Source organism: Motacilla alba, chromosome 5 (assembly GCF_015832195.1).
Source record: "Motacilla alba alba isolate MOTALB_02 chromosome 5, Motacilla_alba_V1.0_pri, whole genome shotgun sequence".
In the NCBI taxonomy this organism is placed as follows: domain Eukaryota; kingdom Metazoa; phylum Chordata; class Aves; order Passeriformes; family Motacillidae; genus Motacilla; species Motacilla alba.
The window spans coordinates 28,577,413-28,597,098 of NC_052020.1; the positions used below are offsets into that span (position 1 = coordinate 28,577,413).

At 39.6% G+C, this 19,686-nt stretch overlaps 1 protein-coding gene across 1 annotated transcript; it reads right to left on the reverse strand.

The window, feature by feature from the left end:
- Window positions 1-1,536: 1,536 nt before the first annotated feature.
- SLC39A9 (solute carrier family 39 member 9) lies at window positions 1,537-19,591 on the reverse strand. Its single transcript, XM_038138325.1, has 7 exons — window positions 19,077-19,591; window positions 16,722-16,830; window positions 13,417-13,602; window positions 10,929-10,997; window positions 9,707-9,792; window positions 7,702-7,836; window positions 1,537-5,972 (listed from the first exon to the last, which is right to left on the reverse strand). Exons 1-7 carry the CDS (start codon window positions 19,170-19,172, stop codon window positions 5,742-5,744), a joined length of 912 nt encoding a protein of 303 aa, XP_037994253.1. The 5' UTR covers window positions 19,173-19,591; the 3' UTR covers window positions 1,537-5,741.
- Between the last annotated feature and the right edge of the window lie 95 nt (window positions 19,592-19,686).

A 19,686-nucleotide genomic window follows, 5' to 3' on the forward strand; every position in this document is an offset into this window, starting at 1 on the left:
AGGGTGGAATGTTGTGCAATCCTGCCTGCAGGCATACTTGGATAAGGCTTGCACATATCAGTAGAAGAATGGCTTAATTTGTCAGCTGGAACAATAGATGACAGCTCATCATCTTGGTGCTGTGCTCATCCCTAATGAGTCGCTCATAAAAATGCTGATGTACAATTTTATTTCCTTAACAAATGAAGGAACACTCTACAGCAATCACCAGGAAGCCTGCAACACCACAGCTCCTAAATTTGTTTGTAACATAAACGCACCCAAAGCACTTCCTCACATCTCCAAAAGGATTTACCACAGACTGCAGTGATTAAATCTCCAGTTACAGAGGTGACATGTTTACTAAATACACTAAAAGAATGCTAATATACTGCATAATGCTTTACCATTAAAACTGAGTTTTACTTGCCAAAAAACAAGAGTCTGCCTGGAAAAAATACTGGCTTTCCCTTCTTACTGCTTTACATTTGCTTGTAGCAGCTTTAACAGCACCTCTGTCATTTGCTTCAGTTCTCCTATTGACTTTACATTAATCATATTCTCTTGTGCTTAAGCCTGTATAAAGAGATTACACTTTCTTAAAGACACAAGTCCTATGAACTACCAGAAAAATCAAATGTAAGCAACAAGCTGAGAGGATTGCTTATAGCTGGAGTGAAAGAGCTAAAACACTGTGTGACAGGATCTTAGATAAGTCTGTAGACAGCAAGCACAGCAGAAAAACATAAATCCATTTTTTTAATGAATTGCTTATGAATCATTTCCATCAAGTGCTATCTCTTAAATGGATGCATGAAGTTTGTAAATGCATCCATCACTCATCCTGTAACAGCACCATTCCCCTTTCTCTTTTCTGAAAATGCAAGTCTAAACCCCACTCCTGCTCAGAGGGCAGCTGAAAACTGTATGGAGAATATCTATACACTATGTCAACTCAGCAGCTCTAAAAGGAATCTCATCAATGTATACGAATACTTGAGAGAAGGGTGCAAAGGGGATGGAGCCAGACTTACTGTCAGACTGTTGGTCTGGGACTGACAAGAGATTGAGAGCACAGGATGGAAAAAAGATGATTTCCTTTAGTTCCAAAGGGTCCTCAAGCCTTTTAGCAGTGGTCTAGAGCAACCTTAAGCCCATCATCTCCTTGTTACCCTCCAAAGAGGTCTCAGCCTTGTAAGCTCCAGAAATTTCCCTGGGGGTGCAGGAGATAGCTGGCAATGCCAGCTCCTAAACATTCTGGGAGAGACACAAGTTACCAAATGCCCCGCTCAAGCAGAGCTGTCACATCATCTCTGCATTAATACCTCTGAACACATTCAGAGCCATATCCCAATCCACCTGCTACACTGCCTCCCAACAGGCGGCTTCACATTCCAGGTTTGCAAGAGATGCTCAGACATCATGAAGAAAAGCAGCAGACACACTCCCACAAAAATAAAACACTGTCTGCAACGCTTGCATCCATTTAAGACTGTCATTTCTTTCCATTAGAGCTGTCAGAAAACCCCATGCAGTAAATGATAAGCCAACTCCAAAGCACTGCACCTAGTAAAAATTTAATATAATAAAACAAATTGAAAACGGCAATATTATTTTAACCATTCACAATTAAAGTGGAAAAATTATAAGGCAGCCATTCATGGAATGATTTTGTGTACAAATGGTTTGGAAAAAAGACATTAAAATTACAGTTCCATACATGGAGAAACATGTAAGGTAAACAGCAATGACCACACAATGTTTTTTTCCCTGGAAAGCCAAGGCTGCTAAGAGATATAATAGTAAAGAAAAAAAATATTTTTAAAAGAAGTTTGATGTGAACAGGAATCTGAAATTTGTGGTAAAGAATCCGATATTCATTATGAACTCTCCCACCATACTGCAATCACCCCTCCTCCTTCCACCCTCAATAGAATACAAGTACACTTTCCTTCTCTTTTCCCAAGGGCCAGCACAGAACAGGAAGGGAGCAGCAGGAGCATTTATTCCACAACATCTCTCTTTTTTCTGCAATCAGCTGATACCACATGGACACACCTGCTAGTGTCAAACACTCCTTGAAGGCTCTGAACTAGTTCCTGAATAAACACAGTGGTTTTCCTGGGCCTCTTGGGTAAGATTAGCCTTTTATACAATCCACCTGGAAATAGTTTTTTGGAGTCAGCAGTGGGGTTCTGTGTGTAACACCCAGCCATCTGACAAGCCAAAACAATCAAAAAATCCTGTCTTGGTGTGACAGCTATGCCACCCTTATTTAAGTTAATGTCAGGGCAGCTTCTGCCTCTGTCATTGAGTGCTGAAAAAGAAACATTTCCCTTCTTTATATAAGGAACAATAAAAGCATTAGAACAGTAGGGGAAGTACCTGAAGACATGAGGATCAACAGTTACAGCTTTAGTCCAATTCCTACTTCCAATTAGAACATCATTAACTGAAAAGAAACAGGTGATGAGAAAATGATGGATTTCCTAGAGGGACTTACAGAAGGAAAGTGGGACATGGCTAGCACTTGGTTTAAGCATTTACCTGCTAGACCTACTGCCACCTACCTCACAGAAGAAAAAACAGGCAGAGAGGCTATTACAAAGAGAGTAAGAGGAATTTGTTTGCACCAAGGTCTCCAGAGGAGTAGAAAATGATACCAGATGGCCCTGACTACATGCAATGCTTGGATTTACTGTGACAGATGGGGAGATAGGTAGAAAGAAAGGGCTATAATAAAATGGACCGTTTAATTTAATTCATTAAAATATTCTGCGTTGAGAAAATAATCCTCCATTTGGTACTAAAAATTTGGAAAGGTTTGATAATATAAAATTTTAGATTTTCCATATGAACATAACCAAAAGCTTCTTCAGTCACTGCAGTTTCAATTACAGAATTGAAAATAATAATGCAGTGATAACAGGCAGCCAAAACAGCATGCTGTTGCTATTTCTAAATGGGTAGAAGAAAAAATAAAAATCACTGAAATCTTGTGTCATTTAACCAAATGCCAAAATGTATGTTTTTATAATTTTTGTGCCAATTTTGAGTTGCCAATGTTTCCATTCAAATTCCTTCACCTGCTGCTGTAACTCGGCCCCTATACTTCATGAATCATTAAACTAAGTACTACTATTTCTGATGGCTGCCCCAGAAACTGGAAACATGATGTGAAGGATAGGAAAATGGAAAGATGACAAGACCTCCCAGCAGTGGCACCTGTAATTAATATGCCAGAGGTTACTTCAGCAGTGAAAATCTGGCTGCCATACCCTCACCAACACACTCTGATCCATGTAAAACGTTACTATCCACATACTTCAGCTGGGAACAAAAGGCATGGGGGAAGCCTCAGTCAACCACTGCTATTGTTACACACAAAGTGAGGCTGAAGCGGAATTCGGGCAGGCTGTCAACTCCCAGGGTGGGGAGCACATGCAAGTGACAGGACAGAGGTTAAAGAATAAAACCTTACTGCTTTATGTAATGCAAGCACCTAGTGCTGCACTAAGCTATCTCCTGCTCTTGCAAACCCTCCAGCTTTTGGAAATGGTTATGTGGAAAGAGTAAACATGGTGAAATAGTGAGATTATTAAGGAAAAAGGTAATTAGGGGGAATCAGGAAGAACAGAACTCTGGAGTAAACATCCCCATGTGTCATTTGCATGTGTTAGGAACTTGTCCTGCTGAACTTTTCAAACCAGTAACTTACCAATTGCATTACATATGTTGTAAAAATCCCAAAACCAAAACAGACCAAAAAAAATTGAAAAACACACAGAAGAGGATCCCATCCATGTCACTAATTCTGCAGTGGCTTTTCAGAACACAATGATGAAGGTATAATATTAAAAAAAAAAAAAAAACTTGTTTAGGCCTGAAGCACTAATTCTATCTGAATATACTGCTTTATGGGAAAATATGACTTCTAATAATTTGGCATTGATCTTACATAGTAAAACACACAATTGAACAAGCACTCCTGGGACTCAATACTAGGTTCAATGCTGGGATACATCAGTATTGTTACAGAGCCAACAGACAAAGCCATCACTAGGTCCAAGAGCCAGGCCATACCCATTACTCTCTCAACTAACAGACAAACAGGACAATAACAAGATTGTAAAGAAGTTATGAGGCACAATGGGCTCTGCAGTTTAAGTAATAAATGGCATGACAAACAGTCACAGTCATTCATATGGAAACAAGAAGCACTTCAGTTAAGAAGATATTTCTTCAAGATTCTTTTTTTTTTAAAAAAACAACAAAAAGAAAAAAGAAAAATAGATTTGGCAATGTTATCTTCAAAAAGTGCAGACAAAGTATAGCTTAAAAGGGGACCAGCATTAAAAACTTTTCCCCTAAAGAAAGAATTTTATGCTGATTCTGTGCATGTCAAGCATTCCTGACTTTTCAATGCACATTAGAGTATAACATGTTTTGCATAAGGGAAATGGTGCCTGGTAAGACAAAGCTGTGCCTTGAAAATGGAGGGATCTTTTACCACTCCTCTGTAGTGAGAGACATCAGCAATTGGCAGAATGTCCTCCAGCAGATTCACCAAATGCTTATGAGTAAGAGGCAAATGAACAATTCCCAAAGGAAAAGCAAAATGTCTAACAGGTCCACTGGGAACCCACTAGATTGGTTTTTGGTGGGTTTGAGTTTTTGTTGTTCAGAACTCTTTTAGAAACACTTTGTATTCTATCTGCAGCATAAATATTTAACTAAACATCTTGTTTTGTTAGCCGTAATACCTTTATTTAGTGAAAAACCCACACAGCCCCCCACGGATTTCAGCAGTTCAGGTTTTTGAAAATGAGCTAGTAAAGTTCTCTGGTCCCTCAACAGCTGTCTCCATCAGATTTCTACTCCTCAGAGCCCAGAACAGCTCTATTTCAAAGGGCACCATGGGTACCTCTCTCATCAGAAGCATTAGTGTATCCCAGTAGCCAGTACATAATTCCTGCTGACATTTTTGGTGCTTAACACTTGACTGACTTGGCAGAAGACTATCTCCCAAGAAACAGTGCCTTTTTAGAATTTAATAACAATTGAATAAACAATCAAAACACTATTTTCCTTGCTTCTATCCTTTGTCTTAAACGATGGAATACACTGCAAAACTCATTTGCACCTTCTTAACCAGCTGATTTCCTCCTCTAATCCTACATATGGTCTACATAATTTCTTTCCTATCAGGTGACACCTCTGTGACAACAGCAGTGTTACACAGAGTTCCCAGTGCAGCCCATTTCTGCAGTACAATTAGTGACAAGCATCACAAGGGCCAGTCTCATTGCCAGGCCAACGTAGAACCGATGGGGGAGAGCCCCCTTCTTCATTAGTGAGACTTCAACCTCTCCCAACACAGCCATCCTTGGGTTTTGCTCTCAGCTGTGAAAGCTGAACTGCAGGATACTTTGGTGATTGCAATTTTGTGAGGAGTCACCATGTTCTTCCCTGCTCACCTTTCTTAAACTTCAAGTTCCATCTTCCCTGAGAATAGGGCCAGAAGTAACAATTAAAATAGCAAATGTCTTCAGAAAAGAAAGTTACATAGAATTTGCGTCCGGCTGCCAAAGTACATTTTGCTACACTAAAAACTTTCCCAGTATTCCTCATTTTGCAATCAAGATTCCCTCTGAATTCCATAAAGTGGATGGGATGAATGATGGGCAAAAGAATGATAAAGGGAGCAGCTGCCATTTACTGCTCATGTCTTATCGAGGAGGAGAATATTGAAATTTGAGTGTTTAGTGATGGTGTCCAATGGACAAAACTAGAGGAATAAGGCAGCCTAATACTAGGGCTGCCACCTCCAGACGACTGAGTCCTTTTCCTCCGGTTGATTCAGGTTTGTGGCTATGAGCAATTCCTCCTACTTCTGGGAGAACATGAACTGTGGCAACATAAAGGAAAGTCCCAGCAGAAAACAGCATAGCAACTCCAGTGGCATTGACTTCTGAAAGGGCTTCTTTGCTGCTCTGAAACACAAAGAGCAAAAAAGTGAGAATAAGCAGAAGCTCTTCAATCACTAATAAAAAAAATCTTCCAGTATCCAGGAACAGTAGAACAGAACTATCAAGTCTTGTCTCACAATGACAATGGCTTAGCGTGATTTTTTTTGTCTTGCACTTTACATGTAGTAACTGGCACCCTGAAGTTGTGGGGGAGCAGAAAGACACCCCTTCTCCTAGTTACTTCTCTTTGGACTTACAAAAGAAAAAACCTTTACAAAAGAACACTCAGAAAAGGAAAGAAGTCAGAGCATCTACTGAAGCATCTTGTTGATCAGCTCACAGCTAATATACCAAACAGGTTTTGAAAAAAAATAAAATTCATATTGCAAAGCTCACAAATTTTAGGGAGGATGCTCAAGGCTGACTTTGTTCCTCCCTTCTTCTGAATAAGGGGTTCAAATAAGATGTTAACCTTTAAATATCTTCTCCACTGCTCTTCGGAACAAAGTCCCGGAATATCACTCATGAAATATTTCATTTGTATGTACAAGTAAACACCCAAAACTTTTCCAGCATTTCCATGCAAACTTCATGAAGAAATGCATCTTCTGCATCAAAACTGAGCATCTCTTCACCTTCACAATACGATTAAGATATGCTACACATCAGTAAACGCAATGAATTGCAAACCCACGCATATCAGATTCAAATGCTTCTTCAATGCTTTCCAACTCAGGTGTAATCTTAGTTCTTGTGTTTACTCTCAGGTCATTTTTCCAAAGACAAAGATACATCATCTGGAACTACAAAACCATTGTGACAGCCCTGATGCCTTATCAATTCTCTGTTCTTTCCGAAGGGCAAAATGTAAACCCAACCCTTGATGAGGACTCTTCAAAACAGTGCTCAAAGAGAATTCTCTTTTTTATTTACAGATCCAGCCTTTTTTTCTGCTGTCTTTTGTACTGTAATGTCAAATATAAATCCTATCCAGCAAGTAAAGGATTAGCCCAGATGATTTATTTAATCTTTCCTCTCATGCCTTGAGTTTGATGAGATCACGTTATATCCTTTACAACACGCCGCCATAGCGTGTCACCAGCAGGACACAGCACAGCTGAAAAATACAGGAGCATCCCAGGATATGCTATGAGAAGCAGAAACATTTAATTTGGACAGAGATGATAAACTCATGTGCAGTGTCCCATTCCACAGGCCATTTGTTGTACAGACCCAAGACAAAACGATGCTTTATGGAGTAAGGCACAAAGACTGTTCTAGATGAAGACTCAACTTCTGACACAGACTTTGAATACAGAGGACCACTTCTGGGATGGTAGGGGAAGCTAGAGGAGATTATTTCCTACCTACATATTAAAAGAAGAATGCATGCAACAATACTGAAAATTACTTATTTAAATAGACATCACGAAAAACTTGCTATATGAACAAATTGTTCTCAGTGGGGAGCAGCAGAAAGGATAAAAAACAGAAATCAGACTTTTAAAAAAAAACCTATATGAAACTCTATAAAGGAGTTATGTCACTGATTATGTCACTGATGTGAAATGCATAGATTATTATTAGTTTTATGCATTCATACTGCTACCTTTTCATCAACTTTTCTTATATCTTCATTCTGCTGAATATCTCAAGCAGTTTGGAATTGCGTGATACAAAACTCATATCACAGTCCTTTCCCCAGACTTCACCAGTAATCTAGATTTTGGGCAGAACAAAACCATGGACCTACCTTGCTTAGCCCTAAGTATGTCACCATTGACATAACAGGTGCTGCTAACGCAAAGACCAGCAAGTGTTTTCTGATTCGATTCCGTTCTAGCCCAGCGTGCATCAGGAAGGAAACCAAGCCAAAGGCAGCTGGTGCCTGCAAAAAACAATATTCACTGCTAGTACAATACCTTCTAAAGCCCCCTGAAAAATGAGAAAAGGTTGAAATACAACTTACTACACTGAAATGGACTGAATTGGAAGACATTCAGGAAGGGCACTAGCATGCCGTAGCTAACCCAAATAAGCATTCTGCAGACTGCCCCACCTTAATAACCAAACCTAATGGAAACTCATGTTCTGGCTATCAGAACACACATACTTGTGTAGCCATTATAAGTACTAAAATATTCATTCTGACTACAGTCATTGCTATAATTCCTAAGACTCCATCAACTTAGGTAATTTCCTTTTTCATCCTGTTACTATCACACATCCTTAGATACAGCTTTTTCACCTGCAGTAGGAAAAGTCTACAATTAACATGGGGAGGGAAACAACTGCCCAAAGACTGGTAAGAGTCAGCCTGCATGTTAACAAAGACTTGAGTTCTTTTGATTAGTTCATTCTTCTTCTCATCAGGAAAAAAACAAACACTTCCTTCTCCCTCTGCTGGCATCCAGTTTCTTATCAAAAAGGCATAGATGTCCCACTACTCACAGAATTTACTATACTTTTACTTGTATAAAACAATAGCAATCCACCCTGACATTTCTGAGGTAAGACATAAAACTAAAATACCTTAAGCATTTTTATACACAGAAGCTTTTTTTTTATCATAGAAGGAAATAATGAGTGAAAAAAAGATGAGAAAGACAAAAGAATCATAAAAATAGAAAAAAGATAGAGTAGAAATAAGTTTGTCTTCTATTACCAAATATTCATAGGATAAATTTTCCTCCTCTAAAATTGTACCATTCCAGAAGTCAGTTAAGAACATTAAGAATAACAAAAGCAAGTTTCACCCGGCAATAGCCATAAGTTAAGCTCCAAAATAAGACAGTGACATTGCCACCCTCAAAGTTATGTAAACCACAATCACTTGTATGAACGTTGAAGAAAAGACATAATAGATATGCATTTCCTAACATTTTGAACGTGATAATTATGCATGATTTCTGATATGAATTTATGACTAACCACTGTAATCCACGCATGTGCTACCATAAGGTGAATTTCATCTGCACAGGTATGTTTAGAGCCTACATAGCCAATAGGTTCACATTCACACAAGTATTCAGCAAAGATCTCTCCATCTTCAAGAGCCACTGTTTGCTTGTTAGCATCAGCAAAACATTTGTTTTCCTACAAAAATGGTATATGAGTGATGTTGAAGCTACAACAGAGGTAACCCGAAGTTAATTGTTGTAATTTAGTACTCTGAAGTTCAGTGGTTTCAAAAGACTAACCCTTTAAACACTAAAACCCTTCACAACAAATATTCTCCCCATTTTCTGACGAACATCACAGAACAAAGACTGTTGTAATCAGCATGAAACTGCTTTTCCTCCTAATGCACTAGCATAAATTTCTGTGCTTCAGCCTTTAGAGCTTCTCAGAATATGTCTCTTACAGCAATAATAACCTAGGTTTTTTTGGTTTGTTAAATAAACACTACCATACCAGCTTCAGAAGTAGTCAGTGTGAAGCTGACACATTTCTTCATGAACTACTCTTCCCTCTCTGGTTTTGGGAGACTTCTCCCAACCTCTGCAACCAAGGCAGGCAGTAGGCAGTCAGAATTGTCTCTCACTTGCACCCTACTCAGACTTAGCCTCAATCATGTGCTCTTCTGTCATACCTCATAGCTGTGCTTTTTGGTCCTTGACACCGTACTAACCTCTTAATTTCAATGGCATTAAACACTTCTATATTACACCACTAATGAAACTGTAGATCTTTAGCAATTCCTGTGAGTGTTAACAGTCTTTTGAAGAACAAGTAAGATTTTTTTGATGGTAACTCACCTTGTGCAACATAATCGCAACAAACACTATCAACTGGACACTAGTCTGGGAAGTAGAAGCTGCTGCACCCAATGCAACACCATCAGCTGAAAAAGGAGTGCAGATTCACAGATTATTCTTCTACATGAGCTTCCCCACCCCCTCAAAAGGCTGACAGTAGAAATCATGTTGATTTAAGAAGCTCTATTACTGAAAATTGCCACTAACAATAGCAGCCCAACAGAGGATTCACTTGCCTTTGTTTGTTAAGCCATTAACATTTCAGAATATCAGAAAACCCTCAACAAGAGCTGTCTCATATTTCCCAAGACCATAAAAACCATAAGGGGAATCTACTCTGTATTGACACATTCCTTCAAATTAGAACAAGTAACAAATTTAGTTGTTTTAGTCTTCTATACTAAAAGAGATTTCCTCTCTAATTAAAAAATCTGTTTTAGATACTAAGCATTGCAGGAATTTTAATTATTACCCTTTAAATGATTTTTCAAATATAAATACTATTGTAAATATTTTTTATCACTTACAATAAATACACTGTCTAAACGAAATAAAAAATGGATACTATACTACTCCTTAACATATACACACTTTGTTTGGTGAAGAAGTATCTTTTTGATCAACATCTTCTGACTTATCCAGATAACAACCTTCAGCAGGACACAAAAGAGCACCATATTTATACTATACATATATAGTGAAAAATCACAATGTCAACATGGCTTGACTGTAACACACACCTAAGAGTCAATTCTTGCAAGCCAACCTAAATGTGCTTCAGTCAAGTCTTTGTGCTCCACTTTATAACGTTCTTTTTTTTTCCTACAAGGTCCTATTGTTTTAAATTAATATTTAAAAAAACCCCATCAACCAACAAGCAAACCCAAAAGTGTTTCACACAACTTATCAACTGTGTTAGAGTGTATTGAAATTTAGCAGCTAAAGGAGTCAGCAAAGCATACAACCTTTCAGATGAAAAGAACAAAAGAGTAAAGTAAGAGTAAAAGAGAAAATTCTGTACCCAAATAAAACTCCATGAACCAGCTGAGCTCCCAGTTAATTCTGGGAAAGATCTTTAGTTCGCCCTGCCTTTTTTTTTTCTTTCTTTCTTTTATAAAAAGCCACCTCCAAAAGCAAAACCCAAATGTCTCCATCACACCTAAAGATGACCCACAAAGCAATACATATACCTGTCAAGCACTAATAATAGGTCCCACATTACCTGCAGCATGGACTACTAGTCCCAGTGTTGTGGTGATCTTGGAGTTGCCTGATCTTGCAGCTTCTGGATCTGAAACAGTCAGAGAACAGTTACAATAAAGAGATCAAATGAATAAATTATGCTAGGAAAAAATATTGTAAGCATCACTGTACATATCTCCCCCAGCTGCTTAGGCAGTTGTATTCAAGACTACCAGCTTCTGTATTTCTGTATTAGATTTAATGCAAAATAGTTTGACACTTAACACCCTCAAATCACCTGAACCTCGGCCAACAAACAAGTGACAGACTCATGGACAATTCTTTGCAATTTGCAGGATCTCTCTCATAGTCAGAAGCAGATGTTTTTCTTAACCTCCTAAAATGAAATGCTAAAGGTCTGTGCTACCAAGAAAAAGAAAAGCTATTTTTGAATCCCAAGAATTCAGAGCTGCTTCAAGAGTCAGGATGATTTTTCCCCACACAGCTGAAAGTTCATAGTTTCCTTCAGGTGACAGTCTGGGTCAGTTTTTGTTGCAGTGATTCCCTGGCAGTTCCTAGTAAACAATAAACACTACTTGTCACAGCACCAGTTGCAAAGATTTCCCTTTGATGTTGTACACCACAAAGGAGAAATGCAGCCAGAGCTGTTTGAGATCCACTGTTTTGACCAGAATTGCCTGACATTTGCAGGTTAGCTCATTACAAAGCACTACAGGGCAACATCAATATCCACCACTACACAATCAGTAGTGAAACCATTACAAAGAATCACTGCAGGATGGGTAAGCCCTACAAAGTGCAGAAACATCTTATTATTCAACTGTTTAATTTCAGACAGTTTAACAGCCATGTCTGAATTATCCCAGTGGTCTGTAAAACAACTGTAAGCATAGGTACAGTAACCCTGCAGTGATGCTGAAACAGCAATTCCAGTCCTTTTCTTTGCTCCTGCCTTGCCCTGTACCCCCCAAGTCTCTCTCTTCATTCCCAGGCACACATGTAGTTTCCCAATGAGTCAGATCTAAACTAATGCATCCTCTTTGGTCAGTTTTATCTTCTGAATGAAGGGGAAACCATGGGAGTAATTGATTGTACAAGCTGCATTTGCATGACGGCAATAGTATACTCAGGTCAAACAGGAGAAGATACTCGTAAAAAACGTTTCCTTGACAATTGTTTTGGATTGATTTGATTTTTTTGATTACTAAACACAAAGAATTACATTTGACTTTATACCTTCATTCTGGCCTACGGAATTTTTCTAGTTCAGACAAAGTATCTAGTCACTTGGTAGGTAATAAAATACAAGACACTGATTGGTTCAAGAAAAAAGTGTTTTTCTTCAGTCACTTTAAAAAACATTAAAAAACACTGCTACATCTCCTGTGACAGGTAGAGGCTAGATAAAACTTCACTTAATATTCTGTTTTGTAGTGTGCATCTCTAACACAGATCACAGTCTTGTCCTGGTATTTGCTATGATCAGAGACACAGAAAAGGGTCATAACGTATACAAACTAAGAATCCTTTTGGAAGTTGCTAACCTGCATGTCCTTGATATCCTCATTGCCAGTATTTCTTTAGAACAGCTCTGAAAATCAACTACCCATGGCTGTGGCTCCATTTAGACTTCAGGAGTACACAAGTGACATAGCCCCTGCACTGGCCTTTCATCTGTCCCACCACAGTATCCCCATACGAACAAGCTGCACTGTGAACTGACAAGAATCCAGCCAAAATATATCTCCCTGCCTTTGTATATGTTTTACTTTCCCTTTAAGATTAATTCCTTATTTTTTCAGGGCCAAATTCCAGCATCAGGGGACGTTGTGTAGGAGAAAATGAGCAGCCAAAGGCAATAAAATACCTTTTCAAACGACAGAACACCTTTGGTGTTCTTTGGTGCATTTCAAGCTACACTCTGAGCATGAAGCCACAGGCAGGAAACAAAGGCAACAGCAGGCATTTTTAGAGTCTTGCTTGAAGTTGACAAATCTTTACATAAAGCAAGAAGTATTTTGAAGTATGTGAGGCTTTAGACTAGTGTGGGAGGTCCAGCTATGCAGTTCAAGTACCAGAGCTTACATTTAATCATTCCTACCATCTTGCTTAAGATAACTTGGTGTTCTTTGCTACTTTTACCTACATATAAGACAATTGAGTAGGAAAAACAAACAAATATAAGACTAACCTGAAGTTTTTTGAAAAGCCAAAGAAATCCCCTAAAAACAGACAGTAATTCAAGTGTCAAGTCACCCTCCACCCCTGCATCACATGTGCTCATACATGTTACTGAGGCAAGCTCTCAAATTATGGTGAATTTTGAGATAGATTTCCAGCATAAACATTTCACATGGACCTTGGTTTATGGCTTATGTTTTTAAAGTACCTACGGAAACTCTGAACACGACTGGACAAATTACACCCTGCTAGCATTAAAGAAAATAAATTACAACTTGTTAATTAAGACTAATTAGCAAGTCTAATTGAAGTGAATCTTTACTTACCATCTGTAGAGTGCACATGAGAGCTGCCTATCTGATCCACCAGCAGCATGAAGACAAAGCCGAGAACAAGGGACACACCAATGTAGGCATGCAACCGGGAATGGTCGTGGCCATGCTCCGCTGGGATTTTCGCCACCTTCTCAGACTCCATCACGTGCTGCATCTCGCTCGCTGGGTGATGCTTTCCTGTGACAGCAAGCAAACAGATCAGGAGACAGGACACTAAACATGACATAGTCACTTCTTTCCTCCTCTGCCAAAAGCCTTCCTCGTGCTTTCAATACACAAAAGTCCTTGGTTATGGTCTTTCTTAAACAACATTCTTAGCAAAGCCTAGTTGGTTTCTCCTCATACATCTTCAGCATGGAAAAGCAAAGAAAGCATTAATATGTTATAAGCCAGGTTGCATTTCAAATACAAATTAATTCACAAAAATTGCTGTATAATTCCTGTTTTAACTGAAGTTGCCTGTTTTGTCAATATTCAGAGATTCCATCAAGCAGTTACTTCATTACCTTCATTTAAGTGAGAAAATACAGGATAAGGAGATAAAACAGGTTCCAGCCACTAAAAGATTTAATACCATCTTTAAGAAGATTAACTGATGCTGAGCTATAAACAAGCTAGTATTGATACACCCCATTGATACAGACTACAACAATAGTTAAGTCAAGCACACTGACCTACAAATGTCAGTACCGTCCCAGAAACCCAAAGGCCAAGCCCTGGGGATGAATGATGCGTGGTTTCCTTTCCCTACACCAGCTATTAAAGTTTGTCCATGGGGTTTTTTTCGTTCATTTTTAGGTTTTTTGGATGGCAACTACTTTTCAGAAGCTTTAAAAACTTGTATCAAGAACTTGACTTACTCTAGCAAGTCATTGTCTTGCTTGCCAATATTCATACTTCCTCTTGGATGAGACGAGTGTATGTTCATCCCACTATACAAAATGCCACAGTGCCATTACTACAGTCAAAGCACATCAGAATAAGCTTCGTAGCAAAGATTTCTCACAGATCTTTGCTGAACAAGATTGACCAATAAAACTGCTTTGGACCACACAATATTTTTGCCATCTATATTAGGAAGTTGACTTTGCTTCAGACCATTTCAAGCCATAAAAGTGTATAACTCAGGACAATGTTTCTGACAGAGATTATACAGTTTCAGCAGTTAAAACAAAGGACTGAAGTCAGCAAAGGAATTCTATTTGCTGGTACACCCAAACCAAGGTTTCACTACGCAGATACACAGGTTTATAATCAAGGAATGATCCAAGTCATGATAAGCTATTTGCTCTCAGCCTACAAGGTTGAAAATCAGAAGTTATTTATTCCACAGCCTGTTTACCCACAGGTAAATACAGAAGTAATAATAAATTACTTCTGTATCAATGGAAAACACAAAAAATGCTTGCTAGCAAGCAGCCAGTCAAAGTTAAGATACACCTGAGAGAAAACAAAGATTTCTCTTTTTGTTTTTCCACTTATATGAATATACCTCAATGTGTCCCTTACTTGCACCTCTCTAGGTTTAATTATGTAAATAAGTGAACTTGAAAATAAAAGAGAAAGCTGTTCTCATAGTTTAAAGTTTAATTTGAAATATCCTACTTTTTTTGGAAAATATTAGAAATAATTTTTTATAGTTAAATCTGTAACACCCATTAATTCTGTCCCTTTGCAATATAAAAAAAAAAATCTGAGAGATTGACACAAGAGGCACAATACCATGAGTTAGACATTCAGTTTGAAGCCATTCACAAACTTTTTTTTTCCTAGTTAAATACTTCTGCTATTACTACTGCAGTACTGTGAAGTGTCTTTTTGCCACATACTAAACAAAGTCACAGCCCATGCAGCTCTACACAGCAAGCTGTCGAGTCATACATGAACAGTATGCCCCATTCGGTGAAAAAGTGTTAAAGCCCACAAATGTTCACAGCAATTGCATTCCTTGCTAGCTGTACCATTACAAGAGAAAATCAGTCTACTCAGAACTAAAACTGAATGGAGAGCAAACCCACTACAGCTCATTAGAGACATCTGACATCAGAGTGCACAAATTATAGAACAGTATAAAGGCATAATCAGAGCTTCTTTCACTTCTTGATAAAGGATGATTTTATGTATTATCTTCTATTTATTCTAAATTTAAGCAGAACAACAAATTTAATGGAAGCTAAAACAGTATACATTAAAATATATTACTAAAATGAAATTTAGAAGTTTAGAAACACAAAACCCAGTACTACAGGAAACGCCAAGGACTACAGTTGCCTCTCAATCCCAGATTAGCACAGCAGCACACTGGATGTTTGCAAGGTTCTCTACAGCATCAACTTTATAGTGCTTTCCCCTGGAATCAGTAAGCCATTGCCATTTACCTTCAAAGTTTTGATTCTGAGTGTACTGGAAAAATCTCATACATGCAATGGTCATCTAATAGCACAAGACTGCAAGCCAAAGCAAAATTAAAAGTGCACCCCAAAGAGAGGTGATGAGCCCTGGCTATTTGAAACAATGTCATAACCTCTAATTGAGGTCTCTTAAGGCTTTTGGCTGTAAGACATGCTCCACAAACATCCCTGCAAGACACAATCGCTGCTCACTTTGAGCTCTTCATTAGAGATGATGAGGTGCTTAGGACAGTGACAGCAGACTAAAAGTGGATGCTTGAATACAGAGATTTAGCTGCGTAATGTATACCACTACCCAAGAAGAAATGCCTGCTACTCTGTAAATTAGCCCTATATAACCATAATTTTCAGCTAAGAATATTAATTCCAAGATGCTTTTCAGCTTCAGAAGAAATTCTTATTAGGGCAGGGACATGGATTTATAAAACTCCTCCTGCAATTGCTTTAATGAGAAGCAGTCTAAACTACAAAGAGAAGCAGCAAATATTCCATAATTTCATTCTCTGCCAAAGGCACCCTTACACCTCCTTTGAAGTTCCAGTGGAAGTTAAACTCTCTCCAGGATAAGAAACACTACACTTGACCTGTCACAAAAGGCTGTTATTCCATGAACAGTACAGTATCCAAACCCGCAGAACAGTACAGTATCCAGACCCACAAATGACTGGATAACTCAGCAAGAATCATCAATCTGCATGATCATATCCCTCAACGTGCAATATCATGCCTATAGTAGTTTTGCATTTCTATGCCTGCTTTGTGTCATGCTGCTGTGCACCTCTTCCATCGATCTCTTCTTGAAAACTCCAAAAAGAAGCCTCAGTATATCATAACACACCACAATCTAAGTTATCTTGAACGAGGCCATCTGCGTTTGGTTCTTACCCTCCAAAATGTCTTCATAAAGTGCGTGTACTCCTTCTGGCACAATGACAGCCAAAGCAGTTCCACAGAGGAGCCCAGCACCCAAAACTGTCACCAACTTCAACCTCTCCTGCAATTAAGTACAAAACAAGTGTCATCTTTAAGAATGAAAATGCTTTGTTCACTCTCCCTTATTAACAGATGTTGGGGAAGGGGGTTACTTGTTACATCAATATTGAGAATTTGCAATTAAACTTTAACAACAATATATAAACCTAATGTTTTAATAGTAAATAATAGTTTTATTCATATTTTTGGAATAATTTCTACAACAAAAATAAAAACCACACATAGTTTTTCAGTACTTGCATACTATTAGAGTTATCTTCCTAGTTATATTCTAGTTTGGGGCAAAAAGCTTAGATATACCTTCCTCCCAAACTAATTACATTCTGTTTCACCAACACATTCATCAATTCACTTTCTTCTGACTGCGCTGACAGGCTAAAGTCAAAGCCACATACTAAAATCCACTTACATAAACAGACAATAGAATCTAAACTATGGCAGTTAGCAGAGGCCATTCCTCAAATTCTGTGAGAAGCCCTATCATGTAACATGTAGCAACCACGGGAGCTTAGATCCTCCTAACAACTGCGCTGCACACATTCAGTGGCAGAATCACCATCACCTTCCGTGTTCAATGAGAAGTCTGACCACCACCAAAACACTAATGCTAACTACTGAGGACCTAGAGGCAGAGGGCAGCACCTGAATAGCAGGAAACCTCTTGCTGCACATCATTATTATGCCATCCGTTCTCCTTCATGCACTGTAACCACACAAATGGTTCAGTCTCACTGAAATGTGCAGCACTGGCACAGAAGAAGCAGGAGGCACTAGGAGATGCACAGCCAGCTTCCTGAAAGCAAGCCAAACGTGACCATAAGGGAACAACTGCAGCATTACTGGGAAAACTCCAACAGTAATAAGCAAGAGATGAAAACAAGTGTAAAGTTCCCACAAACATGCACTGTATACTTGCACGTACAATAATTACACTTGGTAAATTGTCATACAGTGGCAATCTACACGAGAAGATAAATTTTCAACATCTGCTGTTCATAAAGTAATCCTGCAAAAATATAGTATCATACAAGGAAAAAAACCTTATTTTTATCTGCAGCACTATAGTATTTTTTTGCATACACACATAAGCACAGAGGAAAGTGTCAGAAGTAACACTGATTTATTACAACTGCAAATACATAGTATAGCCTGCCTTCATTTGAGCACCTGTGAATTTTAAAGATCCATTAAAAGAACAAGTTATCATTTCAAGGTAAGTCCCCATGTCCTTTTCTAGCTAGGTGTAGTGAAGACAGAACTTTAATAAGAACAGCCTACATACAGAGGCAAAAGGAACACACTTTATACGAGAAAACAAACCATTTCTGCTAAATACATTTGCATGTCAAAAAACAAGAGCAACACAGCAAGCAGTGCTAGAATTCCAGGCAGCCTCTGACTTGATGGAAGACAGAAGCACATTTCTCCTCCAGCACCTTGCTTCCCAAAAGTGCCTGCTTTCCAAGAGAAATGGGAACCCCTCACAAGAGTGCTCTTACTACCACAGTACAACTAAACTCTCACTACACCATGCCTCTATAAAATAACCATCATTTAGAAAGAGCAAAACACCTCGGGTATTGGCTGATATTAGGAAACCTACAGATACTGTGACAACTGCCATCACCTCAACAACTACTTCTTAGAAGTACACACAGATGTTTAATCAGGAACTCCGGCACTGTTTGGGAACTTAATCTATGAAACCCTCCTTCTCCTTTAACAGTACCTTATTTATTCAAGATATTTTTCTGAAAGAATGCCTTGAGTTACATGAGGCAGTAACTTGAAGTTCTATAGTAATCAAAGAGCTACGGATTAATTTTCAACAAATAAAATTGTGAATCAAAGTTTTCCCAAGAATATTCTTGAAATTGTTTTTAAAAGCCTTAATTTGAGTAGCCCACAGGCACGTAAGAGATAATCACTGACTTCAGCCATTTCTTACACAAGCTTCTAAGAATAGCCATGCTTATTCCTGTCCTTACACTATGTGCTGAGACTTCGCCTCACCTGTAGCAGAGACCCGACTCACATCTGACAAGTTTAAATGGCCATTGTGAAACAAGCATAATTTTACACAGCAGTTTTGAATGAAAATTAATATTGCACTCATAACTTCTAAAGCTAAAGCTTCATCCTTAACAGCGTTGCCGTATTGCAAGGGGACGGCACCAGCTCCTACTGGGAGATATCTCTGGTTTCTCCTTTTAGCAACCAACGAGCAGTCTGGCGGAGTTGTCTTACCTCGGAAAAATTAACTGCCAAGGGTATAATTCCTGCCACATAGCAGGCGACCAGCATGGCCAGGGACAGCAGGCAGATGGAGGGGAAGTCATCCATTTCGCTGCTTTCTGTCGGCTCCCTTGAAGTGAAATCCAACAGCAACTTTTCCACCTCTCCCCACCGCACGCCTTAACCCGTGCAGACACGGAGCTCCCAGGAGAGGCTTTCAGCCATGTCTCTCTCGCCCGGCGGCAGCGGCCGGCTCGGCCCCCAGCCGGGGGTGCGCGGCCAGGGGCCGGGAGCGGCTCGGCCACCGGCAGGCGGGCCCGGCCCTCACCTGAGGCGGGGGAACTTTCACCCGCACCGTGCCGCGCCTAGGGGAGGCAGGAGGGAGGGCTGGGGGACAGCGAGCACGCAGGCGGCTCCTCGCGGCGGGGCAGCGTCAGGCGGGGCCGAGGGAACCCTGCGGGACCGGCGCTGCCAGCCCGTACCCGCGGCCGCTGCCCCGGCGGCCAAGTGCCACCTCGGCGCTTCCCCTTCCGGGACGGGCCGCGCCCGCCCCGCCCCGCGCGCGGCCCGACTCCAAGATGGCGGGCGGCGCCTGGGCCCGCGAGGGGCCGCGAGCGGCTCC

Bases quoted from the DNA above. Each gene is read 5' to 3' on its own strand.
- SLC39A9 (XM_038138325.1), bottom strand. From the start codon at position 19,172: ATGGATGACTTCCCCTCCATCTGCCTGCTGTCCCTGGCCATGCTGGTC. The intron at 9,793-10,928 runs GTAATGTGGGAC...CTCCTTTTTCAG, and splicing joins ACTAGTAGTCCATGCTGCAG to CTGATGGTGTTGCATTGGGT. The intron at 5,973-7,701 runs GTAGGTCCATGG...TTTGTGTTTCAG, and splicing joins CATACTTAGGGCTAAGCAAG to AGCAGCAAAGAAGCCCTTTC.